At 38.4% G+C, this 21,876-nt stretch overlaps 1 protein-coding gene across 1 annotated transcript; it reads left to right on the top strand.

Annotated features, from left to right (window-relative positions):
• The first annotated feature begins 628 nt into the window (after positions 1–628).
• anpepa (alanyl (membrane) aminopeptidase a) lies at positions 629–21,584 on the top strand. Its single transcript, XM_042411789.1, has 20 exons — positions 629–1,312; positions 3,342–3,484; positions 3,649–3,782; positions 4,056–4,176; positions 4,312–4,466; positions 4,852–4,965; positions 5,798–5,941; positions 6,132–6,197; positions 9,712–9,777; positions 9,870–10,018; positions 11,686–11,756; positions 11,940–12,073; positions 14,480–14,535; positions 14,739–14,886; positions 15,149–15,237; positions 16,423–16,533; positions 17,494–17,661; positions 17,843–17,983; positions 20,096–20,159; positions 21,408–21,584. Exons 1-20 carry the CDS (start codon positions 705–707, stop codon positions 21,549–21,551), a joined length of 2,826 nt encoding a protein of 941 aa, XP_042267723.1. The 5' UTR covers positions 629–704; the 3' UTR covers positions 21,552–21,584.
• Positions 21,585–21,876: the final 292 nt, after the last annotated feature.

The following is a 21,876-nucleotide window of genomic DNA, read 5'->3' as shown; positions in this document are numbered from 1 at the left end:
TCAGCACTCCCTTCATATGCTTTTCATTTGTTGGGAGTTTGTCAATTGCACAGGATCTGTATTGATATGTATGTTTGGGGACTGGCATCCGACCCCCTGCACTGAGGTTTCACCTGGCCGTGGATAGCAGAAGTTGGAATAAATGTTTATGCAACTCGGGACTCTTGACACCTACATGATGCTAGTGTTCTTGTAACTCTTGTAACTGGATTTTCTTCACCAGCAGCTCTTGTGTCCAGGGAGGCATGTGTTTACCATGGTTCGGACAGTGTACGCTAACGTTCATAGAAAAGGAATGTGAGGAGGTGTGGGTGTGTGTGTGATGGGTTGGAGAGTGTAGCGTGAGGATAAAGTGTTCCTTGAGGTTTACCTAACCCCTGTATTAGTGGCAAGACCACAGTAACCACCTCCAGATGTTTGAGAGCACAATCAGATGGATTATTTACAACAAGGCCAATGAACATTACCCTCTTCACACTATTACATTTACTCTTTGCTCCTTCGGTAATATCCAAGTTAATGCTTAACCTAAGCATAGGCCCTTAATTGCTGAGGCCAAACCCCATTTATGGGAGGGAGGTTACTTGCATGCGTACAGATCAGTCATTTCAGACCAGAGGCATACACTCTCAGGGACTCATCAGACTCATCTCTACCAGTCAAGCATCGAGACCCTTTAGGAGTCGCCAAAGGAAGCAGCCACCATGCCGAGAGGATCCTACACATCCATGGCCTTTGCCACTGCCTTCATCGTCCTGAGCATCTCTGCCATTGCCGGGTTGATCACCATGATAATTTTGTACACGAATCAGATCGCTACAATGCACCCGACGCCACCTCCAACCTTATCGTCCACCACTGAGGCACCACCACCCGTCATGCGGCTGCCGAAGAATCTCATACCTGAGAGCTACGAGGTCCACATCAAGCCTTACCTCTACCCCAAAATCATGGAGGAGGTGAATGTCACCAGTCCCAACCAGACGATGCTCTTCACAGGAAACTCTACTGTTCACTTTCACTGTGTCCAGAAGACTGGCAGCATCTACCTCCACAGCAAGAACCTGGCAGTTTCTAGTCCGGTGGTGAAGATAAAAAACTCTGATCAGAAGGTATCAGTGTTCAGAATGAAACACCATGAAGATGGAAGCGACTTCCTGGAGATCCAGTTGAATAATGCATTGCAGGCAGGATATAACTACAGTTTGCGTCTGACTTTCGAGGGAGAAATATCTGAAAATCTTGAAGGGCTGTATGTAAGCACATACAATGAAGGTGTCCCAGCTTATGAAGGTGATACAAACTCAGAGAGGTAAGTAAAAAAAAAAAAGCAATGATAACTTTAAAGCTTTAAAGGGTAGAATGTGTGATCATAGCCTCTTTTAAAGTATTCTGATGGCATACATTTTTGTTTATAGAAAAATGAAACAATCCTTTCAGGTTTTCTCTCAGTGAATTGGTCAGCAGAAGTAGTAAGCACATATTTTTGCTACAACCACTGGGGGAGCAGCAAATTCAAGAACTCTCAGTGGCGTTAGGAGACATAAATTGAGATCAGAGAGGGTCAAAATTAACTTTCTGTAACTTTCAAAGATATTCATTTGACAGGTGAAGCCTGTCCAAACTTTTGTCTAGTGCAGTATATTGGAAGCACTTTTCAGAAGGGATCTCTTGATATATACTCCATCAGAACTGTTTATCAGACACTTAAATAGCCTCAGAAACACCCTCCATGCCAACTCCCTGGCCCCTGGTCTAAGCTAAAATGATCCACAAGCTGATATCAAGCTGGTTCTCGGATCAGTAACTGTAATGTATTTACAATTATTTACATTTATAATTTGGCTTAAAAAAATCTGAAATACACAGTGTAAACCTAGAATTCTCTAGCAAAGTATGATAATCTCATGGAGATTAATGAAAATGAAAATAATTTAATTGAACAGAGGCTTGTGGGTTTTTCTCTCTGTTTTTTTTAAGTTTATTGTCTGCTGATAAGGCAGCTGGTAAGAGCACAGCCTAGTAAGTGTTTAGTGATTAGCAGGTGAAAAGGTGTGTATTAAAACTGTCTCAACATGTTTTTGTAGGTTTTATTTTAGTTGTCTACATTACATGTAACAGTGGTTTTAACTGCATTTTGATAACTACTGCACTGTGGCGTTTCTACAGGATTGTAGCAACACATTTCTTGGCAGAAGTTGTACAAAAACAGTTAAAAAAAAGAGAAATTCCTTACATACAATGCAACAAGTGTTCAAGTGCAGTAGTGGTGACTTCAGCCCACTTCCCCATATTATTTCAGCGACGTGAGGTATTATGGAGCAAATAAACACATGAGCCAAGACACTAAAATGTTAATTAATTGTGATAAAGTACAATGTATTCATGATGAGTCATTAGTCTTTTTATTTATGATGAATCATTAATATTTTTATTTACTTTTAATAAAAATAAATCTAGATTTTATTACTAATTAGCAAATGCATGTTAACATGCTAAACTCAGACAGTAAATATGGCTAATGTTACCTGCTAAATATCAGCACATTAACATTGTCATTGTGAGCATGTAGCATGTTGACATCAGAATTTAGCTCAAGTCCAACCACAGAGCCGTTAAGGTGGCAATGTGTGAGGTTGTTGACTGCAAGGTTTGAAGTAATATGCTAAAACTAAACTTGGACCATGACCTGTGTCTTTATAGCTATAATACAATAAAATGTCAAATCAAACATGGATCCCCTTCAAAGACATTTTTTGTCTTTTGAGAAAATAAGCCTGACCAACTCACATATTTTGATTTTGGAGCTAAAATGGAAAATAAGGTGTGTTACTGTTTAGTAGCTTGTTTGTTCATTTATATGTTTGTATAGTTTAGTTTTCTAGATTGAAAAGGAGAGGAATGACAGATTTTGTTCAAAGTAATCAAACTGCATTGGTTTCATGGTTTAGGCTTTTGTCTTGTCTAATTACTGTTATGTGTATTATTACTATCATGAGAGGCTCATTGGATAAAAAGAACGCAATATGAAATCACGCAGACACACAGTGTGGTTTTGTTTTTGTTTTTTTGGTCTTGGGTTAACTTTTGTATGTTTGCTATTGTTTGTCCCAAGTACACAATCTAGCATCTGACTTAAAGTGTGTGTTGTGGACAAAATGACCACCAGTATCAAAAAGTTTGAAAGACACAGAGACACATTGTTCATTTGTTTAAGTTGATGCTTTTGAACTTATCTATTCAAAGTCATTTAACATGGCTGCTTTATGACATCTTTTTATGTTGTTCCTTCAGTATATAGCAGATAATGATGGGCTGATTGTCCTTATACGTATTCATAGGTTCCTTGCCACCACCGATATGGAGCCAACAAATGCCAGGAAACTGTTTCCTTGTTTCGATGAGCCAGAAATGAAGGCAGTATTTGAAGTGACCATCACCCACAGGCAACAAATGCACGTTCTAGGAAATGCAGAAGAAGCAGGTGAAAAAACAAGCTCCTATGATAATGCGAAGCTAATAGGCAACAAATGGCAACAAATGTGTGTTTATTATGCTTCTGTCCACATAGCAATAACAGATAAACAGTAATAACAGAATAAATTATGTCCTTCCTTATACTGGTCTGCTTTGTTTCCACTCTCTTAGAGTCAAATAACGAGGGTTCTGAGTGGACACGCACTAGATTTTATCCAACACCAAGGATGTCAACATACTTGTTTGCCTTCACAGTTTCAAACTTCAGCTTCGTCGAGTTCAAACATAATCATGTGACTTTTAGGGTATGTATGATCCTGTCGCTTCAAGTTGCCGTGGTGTTGACTGAAACTTTGGCTAGTGTGACATTTCTGCCAATGAATTTCTAACTTTATCCTCCAAACAGCAATTTGATCAAAAGTTTACTGTCAAAATATTAGACCTGCCTATAGGTTTTGTACAGTATGGTTTTAATGCCATACCAAAATACCATTCATATACCAAATACCAAAACTGTATCCAATAACTAAATCATTTCATTATCCTGAACTGTTATTCTTGTTTTTTTGCTCATACAGATATATGCTCGCCCTGAGGCCATTACCGCTGGATACACTAATTATGCAGCCAACATCACCGGACAGATTCTTGAGTTCTACGAGACGCGTTTTAAAATTAAATACGCTCTGAATAAGCTAGGTAAAACTTTGTCAAGATATAATTGGTTGCTTCTATACTAACTGGATACTCTTTAACAGTATTATAAACTATTGGATAAGTAAATGTAGCAGCAAGATTTGATCATTTGTCCATGTTGATATGTGATTCCTCCAGATCAAATTGCACTGCCAGACTTAAATCCTGCAGCAATGGAAAACTGGGGATTGGTCACATACCAGGAAGGAGGACTGCTTTATGAAGAGAATGTGTCCTCACTGTTGCACAAGGAAGTGATCGCCACTCTCATTGCACATGAACTGGCACACCAGGTTAGAGAAAGAAAAACTATTTTGTGTATTAACCCTCATAAAAATTATATGGATCAATTTTATTTTTGGATCAAAGTACCTGACTCTAACTCTCTCACAAATTTTAGTAGTTTTGAATAAGAACATTGTGATGTGACCTTGTCTTGCAACAAAAAACACATTCATTCAGTTTATCCCTCTTGGTGTGGATTCAGGAGGCTTTATAGTTTATACAGGATGTAAAATAAGAAAAGGACCTCAGCACACCAGTTCTACTATGCCTAACACTGCAACATTTTTCATTGCATGATACTTTTCTTCACCTATACACATATCTATATATAATATCTACACATTGATGGACTGGTACCTCTGTGGTTATGATTCCCTCTCTTTTTCCTGCCAGTGGTTTGGAAATCTAGTGACGATGAAATGGTGGAACCAAATTTGGCTGAATGAGGGTTTCGCCACCTACATGTCATATTTTGCAGTGGACCGTGTTGAGCCCTCATTTAAAATAGTAAGTTCAGTTTTACATCTTTTCACATTGTCAGTCAAATATTCACACGTTTTCTTTTGAGTTCCAAAACTTTTCAATTTGCCATGGTCCTTGTGTAGAAAAATACATATAAGAGAAAGCTGGATGCAGTTGACTGTTCACTAAGCCCCACTGACCTGAGTTACTGTCGCTATGTCTGTCAAGCTTTCCATTCTCACATGGCACATATGCAGTTTAAAATGATAGTGGCAGATTTACCGCTCAATATTCTTGGTAATTTTGAAACAATGAGTAATTGATTTCACACAGAAGTAAACAAAAGCATGCTTCTCATTCCTGACCACAACAATTTAAATATTATTAAATATTCTCTACAGCTGATAAAATCACTGGTAAATATCATATTCATTGTAGCAATTGGAGACATAGCAAGCCCTCCTTTGTTTGGTTAATAAATGATTGCAAAAAAAGACAGTTTATTTATGTACTATATCTCTATGTATTTTTTACATAAATCCCCTACATTTTTTTTTCTCTTTCTTAATTTATTTTGACAACGTTTATATTGTCTTGTATTATATGTATGTATTCTTTCCGAGCGTTTGTATGTGTGTTAAATTAAATTTAAAAAAATTTAAAAAACCATTATATCTACTTAGCATCAGCATGTTAGCATTGTAATTGTGAACATGTTGGCATTAGCTGGTTTTGGAAAGGTGTTGCCGTCCAGGGGCACTGTGTAGCAAAAGGTCAGGCAAGATATAAACAGTGGCTCTGTTTCTTCTCAGAAGATATTCAGTGCATTGTATTTTCCTCATGTAATTATGCAACATGTGGTTTCTGTTTTCCTCAGAAAGACACATTTATCTTGAGTGACCTCCATACAGCGTTTGAAGAGGATGCTTTGGCCTCATCCCATCCTCTCAGTGCTCCACAGGAAGACGTCCAGACGACTTATGAGATCATTGAGATGTTTGATGCTATAACCTACAGTAAGGTAGAGAGTCAATAAATACACATCATACCTCACGACCACAGTAAGGGTGCAACATACGATCACACACAGTCATGGAATCAATATTAAAGTGTTTAGAATTTATACTTGATATTTGTTGTTTCTGTTGTTTCACCCATATCAGTGTACTGTGAATATTAACATACACATGTATTTGGTGTTCACTCTGTAGGGGGCAATTGTGCTGAGAATGCTGGCAGACGCAGTGGGTGAAGAGGTTTTCAACAATGGGGTGAAAGTAAGTAATGTGCTGTGATCTTTATAAATGCCTCCATTAGGGCCTGCAGACTGTCCCCGAGTTGAGACTCAAGACTAAAAGTGACTTCTGACAACCTATTTAACCTTAAAACACAAGGTCATTCCTTGATCATTCCTTTAATCTAGACTCTAGACCAGGTGCCACTTTACAATCTTTAAAAATAAAAAAATCAGAGACCCGAGTGCCAATTCATTTCCATAATCTTTTTATTCATTTACTGCTGCTGCTTGTCTCCCCGTCTAGATTCCACATGCCAAAATTAATTAAATCTTACCGATTTAGTGCAACTCGTTTCCCTGCTTTTCTTTACTGATCTGTGTGATCTCTGGTCCGTATTTGGAGACTTTCAGTTGGACACATGCCTCTGCACATGTGTGCACGTGGTTGTGCATGGGACTCAAAATTGACTTCGTATGTGAGAATATCTGTTTGCACATATACATATGTGGATCCAAATGCTGAAATCAATGTGAAGGCCACCTTCTTCAGACAGTCGAACGTTTCTGGAAAGCTTTCCCAACAGGCCAGAATAGATTCCCCTTGATCAATGTTGGCAGTTTCCAGTGTTTTGTGCAGCTGTATGAATTTAGATGCCCACAGTGAAGATGCGTTGAGTTCTATCTGCTGCATTTCAAACTTCTCAATCCTCATCCACTGAAACATGGACATGCTGTTCCCCCTCAAGTGTTCTGGGTTTATCAAAAAAGAAAACAATGGGCCATGTTTAGCAATGTACTGCGTGACTTTATAGTTGCCCTCTGTAGCTTGGTTTTTGGCAGCACATACAGTTGTAAACACATTGCTTTCCCATACTCTCTAGACGGGGAGACAAGCAGCAGCAGTGGCAATCAAGAAAGCCACTGCTTTCTTGATTGATTCAGCTTTATCAGCCTTATCTTTTAAGTTTTTCCTGTGCCCTGTTTCAAAATGACATTTTACTCTTGAAGTTCGACACACAACATTTTTGCAGAAGAGAGTGCACACAGCTTTTTGCAATAAATGGGGAGGATGGGTATGATAGACCATGTCAATTGTGTGTGCTCACTTGCTGTCAAAACAATGGAGACTAATTAATTATTTCAGTACTATTTTTCAAATTGTTCATTTAGTTTACCATTAGGCAATATTTTATATTAAAAAATGTTTTTTATTAAAAAACTATATTAATAGAATATTTTTTATTGAATTGCTCTGCGTATCTCTGATAATGGCTTTGTGTGCCAGTGTGGACACACATGTCATAGGTTGCCGACCCCTGCTCTAGACTAAGGGCCCTACTTTCATGCTAGCAGAGACCAAGAACAGTGACCTGGTGAAATGTTTTTTTGTTTGTGAGAAGATGATGTTCGATAATTTCATGGCTCACCATATAACATGATTTACAACATGGGTGGGGAAACTACCACACCAAAGTTTTCTAAGTTGATGCTTTAAGTGGCGGTAGGAAAAAAAAAGAAGCCTGCTTCAAATTCACATAAACCCCTTTTAGGAATATATAATGTATGTCTGGTTGAAGCCAACTACATGCAACCAAAAAGTAAAGGACTTCACTTTACCCTTAGCATTACAAAACTGTCAGTGCCTCATGGACTTCTTTTAGATGGATGAAAAGGAGCTTATTCGGTTGGCCATAAGCGGTGCCAGATATTGGCACATGTAGTCTCATGTGGTCACAGCTTCCTCAGAACATGCGGTATTATGAGACCTTGGTGAGCCAATGACAATGTATTGATTGGTTCTGAGAAAAAGGATTTTTTTACACAGACCAAGCAATAGTACTTTGGGTTTGTGATTCACCCTGGAAAGAACAATTTTCAATTAGCTTTGGTGCAATACTTGGTATTTGTGATCATTTTCTTATATTTTCTCTAGCTCACTGTCTCAATTATTTTATTAGGTAGACCTACCTTAAACTAATGGAGTCTAATACAACAACCCCACAAAAAATCCTACCTTCATGGAGGTTATAATGTTCAGTTATTGTTAAAACAGTTTAAAGGCCTGGTCAAATTAGTATTTAAAACTGCAAAATTTTGTGACAAAATTGGTTCATTTCTGTGAGAAGATCTAAACTTATACTGGGGTGGACTTCAACATGCAATTTAGCCTAGGTGACCAATAGCAAGCTGTCAAACAGTGTTGACCACTGAGGGAACAGAGAGCCACATCCCAAAATGGAGTACGCTCATATCTTATTAGCCATGTTGTCCCATCCACATCCACTGTCTTGAAGTATAAACTGTTCCACAAAAGAGGAATGGTTTGCAGACAGTTATGAGTCTGAAGTTGATGCTACAGATATGTTTTTCGAATAAACTGTGTGAACTTATTGTCCTGTTAGTGACCAAGCTAGTGAGCTTGATAACTGCCACTTAGGAAACTAGTTAGCTCAGCGAATTTCGTTTCACTCCATCAATAACTCTTTATAAAATGAATATGCAATCCTGAAAACCAAATGGCGGGTAGGAGTAAATGTCACAATACTGCATTACAATGAGGTGAATTACTTTCAATTTGACAAGCTTACATTATTAATTTCTAGTTGATATTGTGGGTGTATGTTATGTGCTATTGTGTGTAGCTTTGTATTTTGTATAATGTGTCCTGTGTGTTTTTTTGCTTTGTACTGTTATTGTGCTGTTATGTGTTTTAATTGTAAGGGACTGCAGATGAAAATTAGCTTTAGGCTACATCTCGTGCAGTACATCAAACATTTATGTTTAACACTGTACATGGTCCCAGTAAATACAATCCAATACAACATCAATACACATACACAGATGTAGTAGGAAACAAATACAAATAAAAGGAAACAGGGTACCTCTAGAAGTTAGGGGCACAAGATTAGTTAGAGACAGTTAAATCAGGGATAGAAGCCTCAGAGCAGTTGCACCAAATGTGCAGTTGATAATCCAACACAAGGTCTCTCTCAATTTAAAGGTAGTCAGTTACATAAATTTATTTAAACAACAATAAACAACATTTATGTTATACAGTATATCCAAATCTGATCTGCTGATAATAACACAATTATTGCTGCTCCGAAGTCTGACATTCCAGTTTGACAATCCACTCTTATTTCTCACTGCCTCAAGTAAAATCAATAAGGGGGCCGTATTTTCCTTGTGGGATGGCGCAGACAGATTACTAAAGGAAAACACTGTTGCTGGGGGGAGTGATCAGAATCTCTTAAAGAGCAGGAAGGTACAGAATTGAGGACGAGTGTCCCACAGATCTGTAACACCTGGTGCGTCATTGTGTTTGAGCATGTCAGAAAATGACTGAAGCACTGTGGATTTTGGCCAAACATTTGCTTTTACATTACATCCACTTGGGATCTCTGCAGCTGTGTTTGCATACTTTCATCTAGCTCTCAAGTCTCAGCACCAATTTCAAAAGCAAAGTTTCTTCCTGGAAAAAAAAGAAGACAGGTTGAAACTGTGTTCACTATAACCTCTCTCTCTCTCATTGTCTCCATTTTTGTGTGTTTTAGATGTACCTCAAGGCCTTTGAAAATGAAAACACTGACCAGAATGACCTCTGGAAGTATATACAAACGGTAAAGTCTTGGTAGATAAAAGATTTAGCCAGGCTTTTTTACAAACCACTATAACATCATAAAATATTAATTTACTTGTGCCATGTTTGCAGGCTGTAGATGATGTTAAAGGTAACACTGACGTTGCCCCGATGATGGGCACCTGGACCAATCAAGTTGGATATCCTGTCATCACCATCAACACTACCAATGGAGAGATCTACCAGAAGCGCTTCCTGTTCAATGATTCTGCTGTATCTAGGTATGTGCTAAACATCCAATGTCTTTGACCAGTGTCTTTATTTCCCCTGGAAAGTTGTTTAATTTGGTTAATTTTATTGAAAATAACAAACTAATGAGAGAGAATCAGTATGTATTTAGAAAAAATAGATCCACATCTTTAGCATAAATGGAAACAGCGGAAGAAATCACAACAACAATGGAAAGGAAGTACTTCATGGTTGGGGTATTTATTGATTTATTGATGAAAAAGCATTTTTGATATAGTACATGACATATTACTCTCTATTCTACTGTCATATTGTATTAGAGGGATAGTTCATATATGTTTCAGTAGTTGTTTGGATAAGAGACAACAATATGTACAGTTTTCTGGTAGTAAATCTGAATGTAGGAAAGTTATATGTGGAGTCCCACAAGGGTTGGTATTGGGCCCTATATGTTTCATTTGTTAACATATTATACCACTGATCAATATTTGAACAATGGATCACATTGCTTGTTTGTGTAATGTGAAAGGAGGTTCTCATACTCATGAACCCATAAGGAAATATCACCTGACTTTGCAGTTCCCCTGAGCTCTAGAGAGCTTTTTAACATCTTTCAGCTCAATGTTTTATGGGCCACAATTTTAATGTTTTGGTTGACTCTCACTGCTCTCATCAGAATTGTTTCCAGGCATAGCAAGCAACTGATAACAAGAGCCCTGATAAGCCAGTCAGCATACAGACAAAGTTAGCAACTAGACGGTATAAATTTCGCAGAGAATTTTGTGAGTAAGGAGACAGATATTTCTCAAAGGGGTTGAGCTAAAGGAGAGTATATTGGACTTGCAACAATCAGATGAATAGAAACACATATCCAAATGAATGTTTATGTGCCTTCATATCTGATGAATGTGTGAATAGTCCTAATATTTCAATAATATGCCAATTGGCCCAAAAAAATAACAACAAAAAAGTAGGTTTATTGATATTGTAATAAAATAATATTTCACAACAGTTTGTGGTCAACACACTAGTGTGAAGGACTGCGGTAAAGTTCACCTTCCATTTGTAGATGGTCTGAATGGGAATTTCACTCACTGGCATGAATACTTGAATTTTTGACCAATGAAAATCCTTGATAGAAAATGTGAACAAACAATGTGTGGTGAGAAACTGGTTCCACCTTCCTCCTTCTGTATTCATTTGAATTTTACATCTTGAATGTGACTACGACCTACTTGGGCAAGGATTAGAGAAGATCCTTTACTTTCAGTGTCTCTACAAAGGCCAAGGTTGGTATATAAATCCTTCACCAACTTAAAAAGGTCAACTCCCTCTGAGTACAGTTGTCGCCATATAATTAAATAGTCAATTTCTTCTGTCTGTTTTGTTTGGCAAAATACAATAAGTTATTACATCAATGCTACCTTGTTAGCCAAGTGTTTCCCTCCCAGGCCTGCATGAAATCATTGCAGCTGATTACAGTAGAGTATACCTTGGGCCATGTAGAGTGTTTTGAAACAATGTTTTATAACTATGCACTCCATAACACTGCCATGGTGAGTTGCACAATATTTTAACCTACTGTGCTGTGACTCAGTTTAAAGTTGCTCCCTGACTCTTCTCAGCTTAATCTGCTCACTGTACAGAGGCTTTTCATGGATCCTGATTATACTCTTTTCTATTTTTTCTACCTGTTTAGTCTTTGGTGGGTTGTCCCGATCAGAGTCATGTCAGAGCCTGATCTTGTCTGGTTGAGAGACAACAAAACAGGTGACAGAATATACAACACTGAATATAAACCCCTTGCCTTTTCAAAATTAAATTTGTAATAACTTTGTTTTCATATTTTTCATATTTTTCATATTATTTTCATATGTTCATATGTTTTCATTTTTGTAATTCATGGTCAGTAAAGTATAACTTACCTTCAACCAAAATTTGCCTTTTAAACAGTTACGAAAGATGAAGTAAAATCTAAAAATGGAAAGTGGATCCTTGTAAACGTCAACTGCAATGGATATTACAGAGTCAATTACGACCCTGAGAACTGGGAACGCCTCCTGACTCAGCTGGAAACAGACACAGATGTGAGTACTGAGCCAAATTATGAGTTAACAAATCACAGAACTGTGCAGAAACCAACTCCCATCAACATACAGTTCATGTGACAGATAAGGAAAGTAATTTTACAACCTGTGGTTTATTAGAATGTAAAATTACAACGGGTTCTCCCCTCCCATTTATCCAAATCTGGACTGTCAAATAGAAAATCATGTGTTGTTAACACGTTGCCCTTGTTGTTAATGTAGTCTTGTGTTACTATTAACAAGACAGTGAACAAACTTGTAGTTTGTAGTGTTTTAAGCTGGTTAGGCAGTAACACAATCAGCCCATACAGTGAGTGCAACCACTTTGCGCAAAAGAGACCAATAACTACCATGGATAGTTCCACTTTGTGTACTCATAAAGCCAGTGGAGTATAGTTCTGCATGGGCCCAAAACTGAAACCCAAAACCAGTCTGTTCCTGTGCTTTCCAGACCTGAACCAGCTGAACCTGCCTTGTACTGCAGAATTTGAGACCCCAACCTAACCTGAGAGCCGAGGCTACATTTTTGTTATTTCTGCTTCAAAGACAAAGTTATATGCTTGCTTTGGAAAGGTTTTCACACACAACGGCAATAGACCAACACAAAGTTTGGCACGGTGGCCCTCTAGCACAAAACATACTGTATATAACTTCTATTAGATGATTAGCTATAGGTTTAATGGCAATACACACACTGCAGTCAGTTACCAGCATGTAACACTGCAGCATCTCAAAATAGATTATCTGCCTTACTGGTTAGTACATCAACTTCAATTTCATTGAATATCAACCAGATGAATGCAACTGGTAAAGTCAAAACATCTTTCACAGCTGAACTTGTCAACAGTCCAAACAATTATAATCCAGAACAGAACTTCATACGGGATGCTCTTTAAGAGTCAGAATTGTGGAAGAATGTTGGAGGTTTTTATCTGTTGTCACCACATAGTTGTAATTCTTCAACAATGCAGTGGCCTTCCGTGAATCATTGCGAATTTTAAGAAGCTTGCCTTTTCCAAGTTTTTGCTTTATTTCCTCCATTACCCACTAGCTCATTTGTCCTTGTTACATTTAGATTTTACACAATATTGTGTGGCTTGATACATTTCCCTCTCCCAGACCAGGCTCCAGGGATAATGTGGGCTGTGGGTGCACTGTTTAATGCAACATTTAAGTCAAATAAATTGGTTTAAATTGACCAGACTATATTAAAAAGACAAGACTATATGAAAAACTGAAAAGTGAAAATGATGTGAAGAAATACTCACTCTTTGTTTTTTGGTTTTGCTGCCAAATTCATTTGCATGTAATGACCAGATGGTTTGCATTGTCAAAATTCAGTGCCTTTATTTTGAGCAACAACAAAGGCATCCAAAATATGCTTCCTTTCTCATATGGTGAAGAATGGATCGACTTTGTTGAAAAGAAAGAAAAAAATGTTTTTGACAAAACTCTGAATGGCAGCTGAATGGTGTGGTTGAAAAAGACCAGACCACTCAGAACTGGACATGACCCAAATAAACTGGGGAAAAAAGAAATGTCTTGATAGGTGAAAGGGTTGAATCAGTCCAGCAGAAACATAGTTTGCATAGTTCTGCAATCGAGGGATTGTATTGATCCCAAAGTATGTACCTGCATTTCTTGGACTGGACTCTTTCCATGGTCAGGTCACTTGGTCAGTCCACCATTTTGATCCTGACTAAAAAGTTTTAACAACTGTAAAATGGATTGCCATGAAATTTTGTACAGGCCTTCATGCTCCCTAGAGGATGACTCCTACTGAGTTTGGTGTTCCCCTGACTTTCAATGTAGCGCCGCCACAGCTCCAATATCATTAAGTTACTTGTGAGATGTTGTTATATCATCACGACAGTTTTTACAATTCATCTAGTGGGGAACGTGAATGTCTTTTTCAATTGATGCAGTTGTTGGAGTAAAGACTCACTGGTTGCACTAGATGAAAAGTCAGGAGACTACCAAAATCATTTGGATTCATCCTCTGGGAAACAATATGTCTTTACCAAATTTAGTGCCAATTCATCCAATAGCTGTCCAGATAGTTCACTCTGGACAAAAGTAGTAGACAACCATCCAAGCCGTTCCATTTCATCGGAATCCATTGCAGCTTGAAATGGTTCCAGACCTCTCAGAAGTACTATTACAGAAACAAAGTTTACCCCTACTGGAAAAAAATTTGTGACTCAATTGAGCTGAGTTGATTTCTGACTTTGGAAACAGAAATTGAATGTAATAATCATGATTCTCTGGTTCAAAACCTCAATTTGTATCTCTCTACAGCGCCACAATGTCAGGCCTATTTCCTACTCTCATGCTGATTGATTTCTTATGCTGCTGGTAGAACTTTGCATTTCAGATAAACTTTTCCTCATCTTGCTTGTTTTCCAGCCGATCCCACCAATAAACAGAGGGCAGCTTATTGATGATGCATTCAACTTAGCAAGGTAATGACTTTTTCTTTGACTGCTTCCCTTTCAACATCCAGTTATTTCCATTTTCTGTAGATTAACTGTGTGTTGTGATCCTTCTGTTGCAACATGCCACATTATATTTGCCTGAATTTTAAAAGCATGATTGAAATAACGTCATGCTGATGGCTCATTCGCCACTGTGATCTTCCAAAATCGAATCCCTTTTTTTCTCTCAGGGCCAAACTAGTCAATGTGACTCTGGCTCTTAATTCAACCCGGTTCCTTCGTAATGAGACTGCGTACCTTCCCTGGGAGTCTGCAGTTAGGAACCTGAAGTACTTCATCCTCATGTTTGACCGCTCCGAGATATATGGACCTATGCAGGCACGTGCCATTAAAATATCCTTTTTAACTTGTGATAAAAAATTGATTTTATAGACTGTATCAGATAGTCCACTGGCTTTATTACATTATTAACCGAATTGACTTGTGCTGGATGGAAAAGATTGATTCAGCAGTCTAAATGTGATTGCCTGCTGGTATTAATGTTCATCCCTCATCAGAACATAAACAGATGTGTAGTAAAAAATGTTATATTACCATGTGTATTCTTGAAACTCTGCTGTAAAGCTGTTTCTTCCTGCAGGCATACCTCCAGCAGCAGGTTAAAGGCCTGTACAACTTCTTCAAGAACGACACTGACAAATCAGAAGTCCCTTCTGACCACTCCTTACAGTAAGGAAAGATCATTTTTACTTAGTTATTAGTTGGTCATCGACAGATTCACACAATGCTGAAGTTCACAGTTTCACAAATTCACAGTACAGTCCAAGAGTGTCAATGCAGAGCAGATGGGCGAAGTTGCATTGTTAGCTCACACATCATCAGCTATATACATGCTAGTGACAGCTGTGTACTTTGGACTTGCACTGCCAATACTTTGCTTGTTTATATGGAACCAGTTCTCAAGAAATCAGGGGGTTTGGTTTAGCTGAAAAATACAATGACTGTAAACTCTCTTAAATTATTCTTTGTTAATTATTCTATAGAGTATCTTTGTTCAAGTGACACTTACCCAACACTTACCAAATCAGTGTTACAAAACACTTCATTTATGTGATGAATCAAATTCATCATGTAACTTACTGCATTCTATATTAAAACTGCACTAATCATTTTTTATATTTTATATAAGCAATGTTTCAAATAACCATGTGTAATGTGAAAGAAAGGTGTCGCTTGTAGTGACAAAACCCACAGAGAATTATCACCCAACTCTGAAATTCCCCTCAGCTCTACACAGCTTTTTAGCCACTTGTAGCTCATCATTTTGGTTTAGCAGCCAGCATCTCATTCAACTAATTTCCAATCACAGCAGTCAGCTTTTTTCAGCTAGAAAGCCCTGATGAGTCCACTGTACACTAACTGCCCTGCATCAGACAGCAGACAGACAGAGTTAGCAATTTGCTGGGCAACATAACGGAGCATTTAGCAGCTAAAGAGCCAGGTATTTCCCTAAGGAGTTGATGGTGACCAAAACAGAGTTAAAAGGACAGTGAATATTTGCCTTAAATTCAATGTCAGGTGGACACAAACACATCTCCAAATTAATGCTAATGTTGCTCTGTGTCTGCTGGATGTGTAAATAGGCAACTATTTGCTAACACATACATGCTGTGTTCTGTTGCCCCCACATGGCAAAAAAAGATGAATTAAAAAAGCTTTAAGTAATCCATGGCTAACTTGTCTCCACAAATGCTATATTACAGTAGTTTGACAAAATTATCAGAACTCCAGGTCCATTTATAAGCTTTTTCTGGGGGCTTTCAACCACATTTTTCATCATGACACATTACATTATGTTTACTGTCATTTAATACGTGTCCACTTATATAAAATATCATTGGGTTTCATCCTAAGGCACAGCCAGATCACTGCCATAGAGGTGGCCTGTTCCAATGGTCTCCCAGAATGTCAGGAGATGGCTAAAAAGATGTATGCTGACTGGATGGAAAGCAACAACACCAACAAGTATGGACACTACTGGATAAGTATATATACATAATTTGGACTTTGAACATTACATGCATTTGAATGAACTAGACAAGTGTGTTAACATATTTCTTCTTTCCCCTTTCTAATCCCTACCTTCTGCATTTACCCTAAACTTGCACATTATTCTACTGTGAATTAAGTGACTGGTTGACAATAAATTGCCATCATGTTCTGTAGCTTTACCTTCCAGCAATTATTTATTGAAGGTATGTGTCAATTGCTTGTATATAAATTGTATTTAATTGCTTTTTTTGTGTCAGTTGTGCGTGGCTGTTACCACTCTGTATTTGTTTTATTTCTAAAGCTGCACTTGGCAGGATCTTAATGCTGACATGCAGTTTAATCCAAAATCGCAAAGAGGAGACCACAATCCTATTCCTACAAATAGAAAAGGTGTTTGCAAAAATAAAACTCTGGTGCCTTTACAGTTACTTTTCAGGCTTTTGGAGACATTAATCTGCAAAGTGTCCAGGTGCAACTTTAAAAAACAGAGACATCGTGACTCGTCATTAAATGTGTAAACTGTGTGTCCATACATTACTTCAACACATATGCATGTGTGTGCTGTACATGCATTGAAGTGTCCATACATTCACACTGGCCGACATTTGTAAGTGGATGTGTATGTGTTACGAACTTTGTGTTTGTATGTACACCAAGACTCAACAAGCTGGGTTAAAATCCAGGGAGAAATTCTGTCCATAACACTATAAAGACCATACTTTAATATCAGCCAGATGTAATCACTTTTAGAGTTTTGTAGTGGTAGAAGAAAACACATGGAAGTAGACCAGATGGAGAAAATGTTCAGTATGTCTGCAGATTTGCTGATAATCAGGAAAAGGCAAAGTCAATAGTTCAGGACAACCAAGAAAACTTGAAAATGAGACAGCCCTGATGCAGGGAAATTACTGTGTATGTGTGTGTGTGATTCAGGATCCACCCCAACCTGCGGTCTGTAATCTACTGCCAAGCTGTGGCTGAGGGTGGGATGAAAGAGTGGGAGTTTGCCTGGGAGAAATTTCAGAGCTCCAGCAAAACCTCAGAGAAAGACCAGCTCCGAGAAGCTCTGTCCTGCACAAGGAAGATCTGGTTGCTCAACAGGTGAAGCCAACAAACATTAAAAATCAAGTCCTGATGTGTCATACAGAATCATAATACTGTCATTTTGACTGTGTACATAATAACTTCTTTCACTGTGGACACACCCGTGATAAGGTGAGTTCCAAACATGCAAGTTTTAGTAAGTGAAGAGCTAGGCGGTGACTAATTCCTTATCTTACAGATACCTGCAGTACACTTTGAACCCTGAGAAGATACGGCTGATGGATGTTGCTTCCACTATTAACTACATAGCTAGGAACGTGGTGGGGCAGGAGCTGACTTGGAACTTTATCAGAGCAAACTGGGACTACGTCAGTCAGGGGTAGGTTGCTATTTGGACTGCGTCTAATGTCTCTCATATTGGTTTTTACAGATTACACCTCATTTTCTTAGTCATGAACAAGTATATGAGATTGTGTACTTGGGTTTGACCAATATAGAAAAAGGCATCATGATGCTAGTATTTTTGGTTTGAGGTTCATGATAGGCAGTGTTTTGCACCAGTACTAAATGTTTAATTCTAGCCATTTTTTGTTCCAACATATTTACGAGAAAATTACAAGTATTCATGGTTTACCCCAGAACATATGCTCATCATGGTGGAGAAGCCACCTTAACACAGCAGTTGGATTGTGAGAAGTTAAAACTCTCTGATAAAACAGAAGTTAAAATCTTGTTATGGTGTACAGCTCTTTAAAGCTCCATAATCAGTTTGTTTTTGGGGGCACTTGGAGGCAGAACTCCACAACTAGCTAAAAGTACACACATTTGTCATATCATGACCTTGTGAAATTGGTATGGTTCACAACTGTCTTTACATATCCAGAGGACATGGAACAACACAATTAATCTGGAATCATGATTCTGGCCACCTGATGAACATAAGCCAGTATTTACTGTCTTTAGCTCTGTTTTGGTCTCCACCAACCCCTGATAAAGATATCTGTCACTTTAGCTACTAAATGCTCCACTGTGTTCACCAGCTAGTTGCTAACTTTGTCTGGCGTTTGGTGCTGGGCAGGTAGTGTGCAGTGGATTTATCAGAATTTTTTTGCTGAGCAGAGGTGTGGGTCATAATTCCTAAATGAACTAAAAGAGGCTAAAAAAGCTCTGTAGAGCTGAGGGGAACTACAAAGTTGTGTGGTAATTTACTGGTTCATCACTACGAATGACTCGTAGCCTGCACTGCAACTTTGCTCAGCACTGTAATCAACCTCATTACTAGCCACAGCAGGCAGCTGTACACTGCCTGTCCAGCACCTAACAGCAGACAGCGACTAGCTGATACAGCAAGTCATACAGGTTAGACCTCTAGCAAGGTAAACAAATATTTTGTTGTTGTTTGTGGAGAACAAAACAGCTAAAAAGAGAATGAATACTGGATTTGCATTTGTTAGATGACCAGATACACCACACAACTCAAAACCATCTCTGCTGAATGTGCAAATAAGCCATTGTTTGTCTTGACAATGTCGATGTTAATGCTTTCAGCTTGTTCAGCTGCTACCAGGTAACCAAAAAAATCAATGATGCAGCTTTAAATCTCTTCTACTGCATCTATACAGAGATTGGCCCAGGACACTTTTAACATGGTCTAGCAAGACTTGGCTCAGGGTTGCTCTCTGCTGTGGAAACAGACTTTAGTGGCATTAATTGCATAGCTACTGTACATGATAAAGTATAATGATCACTGCAAATGTGCTGCCAAAATTTGGTTCATAGAGCAGTGATATGCAAGAATATAGGGTTGTGTCAGGGAGAAACCTCCACCACCACCCAGCTCCATATCTGCTGTGAAGTTAAAGGCCAGTATAATCCCCACACTGTATCCCAGCAAATTGATCTATCAGTCTAACCCTGAGCACAGTATTTGCTTGTTCATGTTTTTCATGCTTCACCGCTCTGTCTCATGATCTGCTTTGAGGCCATGAGCTGCCAGTTAAGAGGACAACACTGTTGTCAGTGTTTTCTTTATGAACGTACTGCGGCTTGCTGCCTCATCACAGAGATCTGAGAGCCTTGTCTTGCCTGTGGGCTGTTGTTTACAGAGGCCTGAAATGACCTGCAGTCAAGTTACTTGAATAAACAGACACTGCCATAAAAGAAGGGACTATAATAAACAGTGCCTCATAAAAATCTTGCACAGTGTCATCAAGTACAATGGCCTTATAATTTTATCAGTGATTGCTCTCCTTCATAAAGTCCCCATTGTTTATGCTGTTACCAGGAAGATGAATTGATCTGTATCACAGTTTAAATATACACAAGAGACATTTAATTTCATGAGCATACACACCTGAGGCTTATCTAAATCACGTAATTAGCAAATATTTAATTTCTTTTATGTAACAGACATTTTGACCACTAAGACTTAAATATGTCTTTCACAATATACTGTTAATATTTTGTCCACCCTGTCTTTCTCCACCGTCAGGGATGGAGCCATGCTGATTGAGGCCGTGACCAGAAGGTTCTCCACACAATTTGAACTGGAGGAGGTAACTTATTGATGTTGTATTATCTTCCAGTGATATTACCAATATGCAATGACGTCAGAGAGACACTCTTATCTTTGTAGTCACGTACCGATAATTGATTTATATCTAATGAGTCACTAGACTCACCCTGATATCCTATCAGAAATCTCTGTCATCATGAGTTGTATGTATGGATGTTGAGACAGTCGTGCCTCCGAGCCATGACTCAAATGTAGGATAAGGCTGTCAACAAATCCCATGACAACCAAAATAAACAACATTCTACTAACAAGTATTGTGTTTGTATCCAAAACCTGATATATCTTATTCCTCTGTGCCTTAGAGCACCATTGCTTTCCAAACACATTGTTGACCATGGACACACACACTGTACTTTATACTGAATCAATCCCACAAACTGTAGTTTTTAGCAAATGTCTCAAACAGGAGTAAATAGTCTGTTTTGGGGGGACTATATTCAGCCATGAACTAACACATATTTGTTGCTCTACTGAGTATTTCTGGCAACAGTGTGTCTGTGTGTGTGTTCACAGTAATGAAGGAACATATCACCCAGCAACGGTGTGACTCACTGATGTGTTTTTAATAGTTTTTGGACAACAATGGAGCTCTACAGCACAGAGGAATAAGAAATGATATTGCAGGAATATAAACCGGCCAAAAAAAACAAAACTAAATCCAAGAGATAACATTTTAAACACTTATTTGCAGCATGAACCCAGAATGTTGAATACAAAAAACATTTTAAAAAAAACAAAACACACAAGACTTTTTCATGTTTCCAGCTGACTCTTTTTAAAATGGGAACCCAGCACAAGGGTCTTAAATATGCACTTGAGGGCTATACATGACATCATGCTAAATGACTGGAGGTATATCCTACATGTCCCAGGCAAACATTTAGTATTCTCACCAGCTAATGATCCATGTGAAAGACATTGTGAAGAATTTTTATTTTTAAAACCTGTAGCCTCTCAAAATAATGTAGTATGAAATGCTTCCTTCTGTGTATAGTTATGTTACCTAAGTTATGACTGAACAATTGCTGTTCATGGCATGGGTTTAGCGAACGGTCACTTAAAGGGTCCCAGGATTTCACATACTGATTGGTTTTGGTCTTTTCATAGGATTCGCTAATGATGAGAAAAAGATAAAGCAATGCCCAGCCTTGTACTTTAATATGCCACTTCTGCTAACCTGCAATGCTCTTACATCACTGTATCACCTGTTTCTGTGTTATGTGTACAGTTGGAGCGTTTTGCGACAACCTATGAAATGGGTCCTGCTACCACGGCGGTGTACCAGGCCATAGAGCAAACCCAAGTCAACATCCAGTGGGTCAGCGAGAACAAAGAGACTATACTGAAGTGGTTTGAAAGCGAAACTGCCTGAGTGAAAACCCACCATCTTTGATTTTTTCAGTCCTTCAAAGATCAGTGGTGCTGGCAGTTTTCAATTCTGCGGTTGAAAACTCTTTTTGAGGCATTCCTCTTCCACCAAATCCACTTCAAAAACAAGAGCGGATGAAGACTGAATCCCACTTTGCCAGGAAAATGGACCAGAAAAATAATCATGAAATGAGAGATTCACTTTTTCCACCAAACAATTTACCTAACTGAACCCTGACTGTGCAGCATGTAAAACTGACACATAGTGTTGTACTGACAGTATATGAGAGAAATGTGGCAATTAAATCAACAATAATGAAGACACAACA

This window comes from Thunnus maccoyii, chromosome 5 (assembly GCF_910596095.1).
Source record: "Thunnus maccoyii chromosome 5, fThuMac1.1, whole genome shotgun sequence".
NCBI classification, from domain to species: domain Eukaryota; kingdom Metazoa; phylum Chordata; class Actinopteri; order Scombriformes; family Scombridae; genus Thunnus; species Thunnus maccoyii.
Note: the sequence above shows the minus strand (reverse complement) of the source record. Positions and strands in the feature narration are given on the sequence as shown.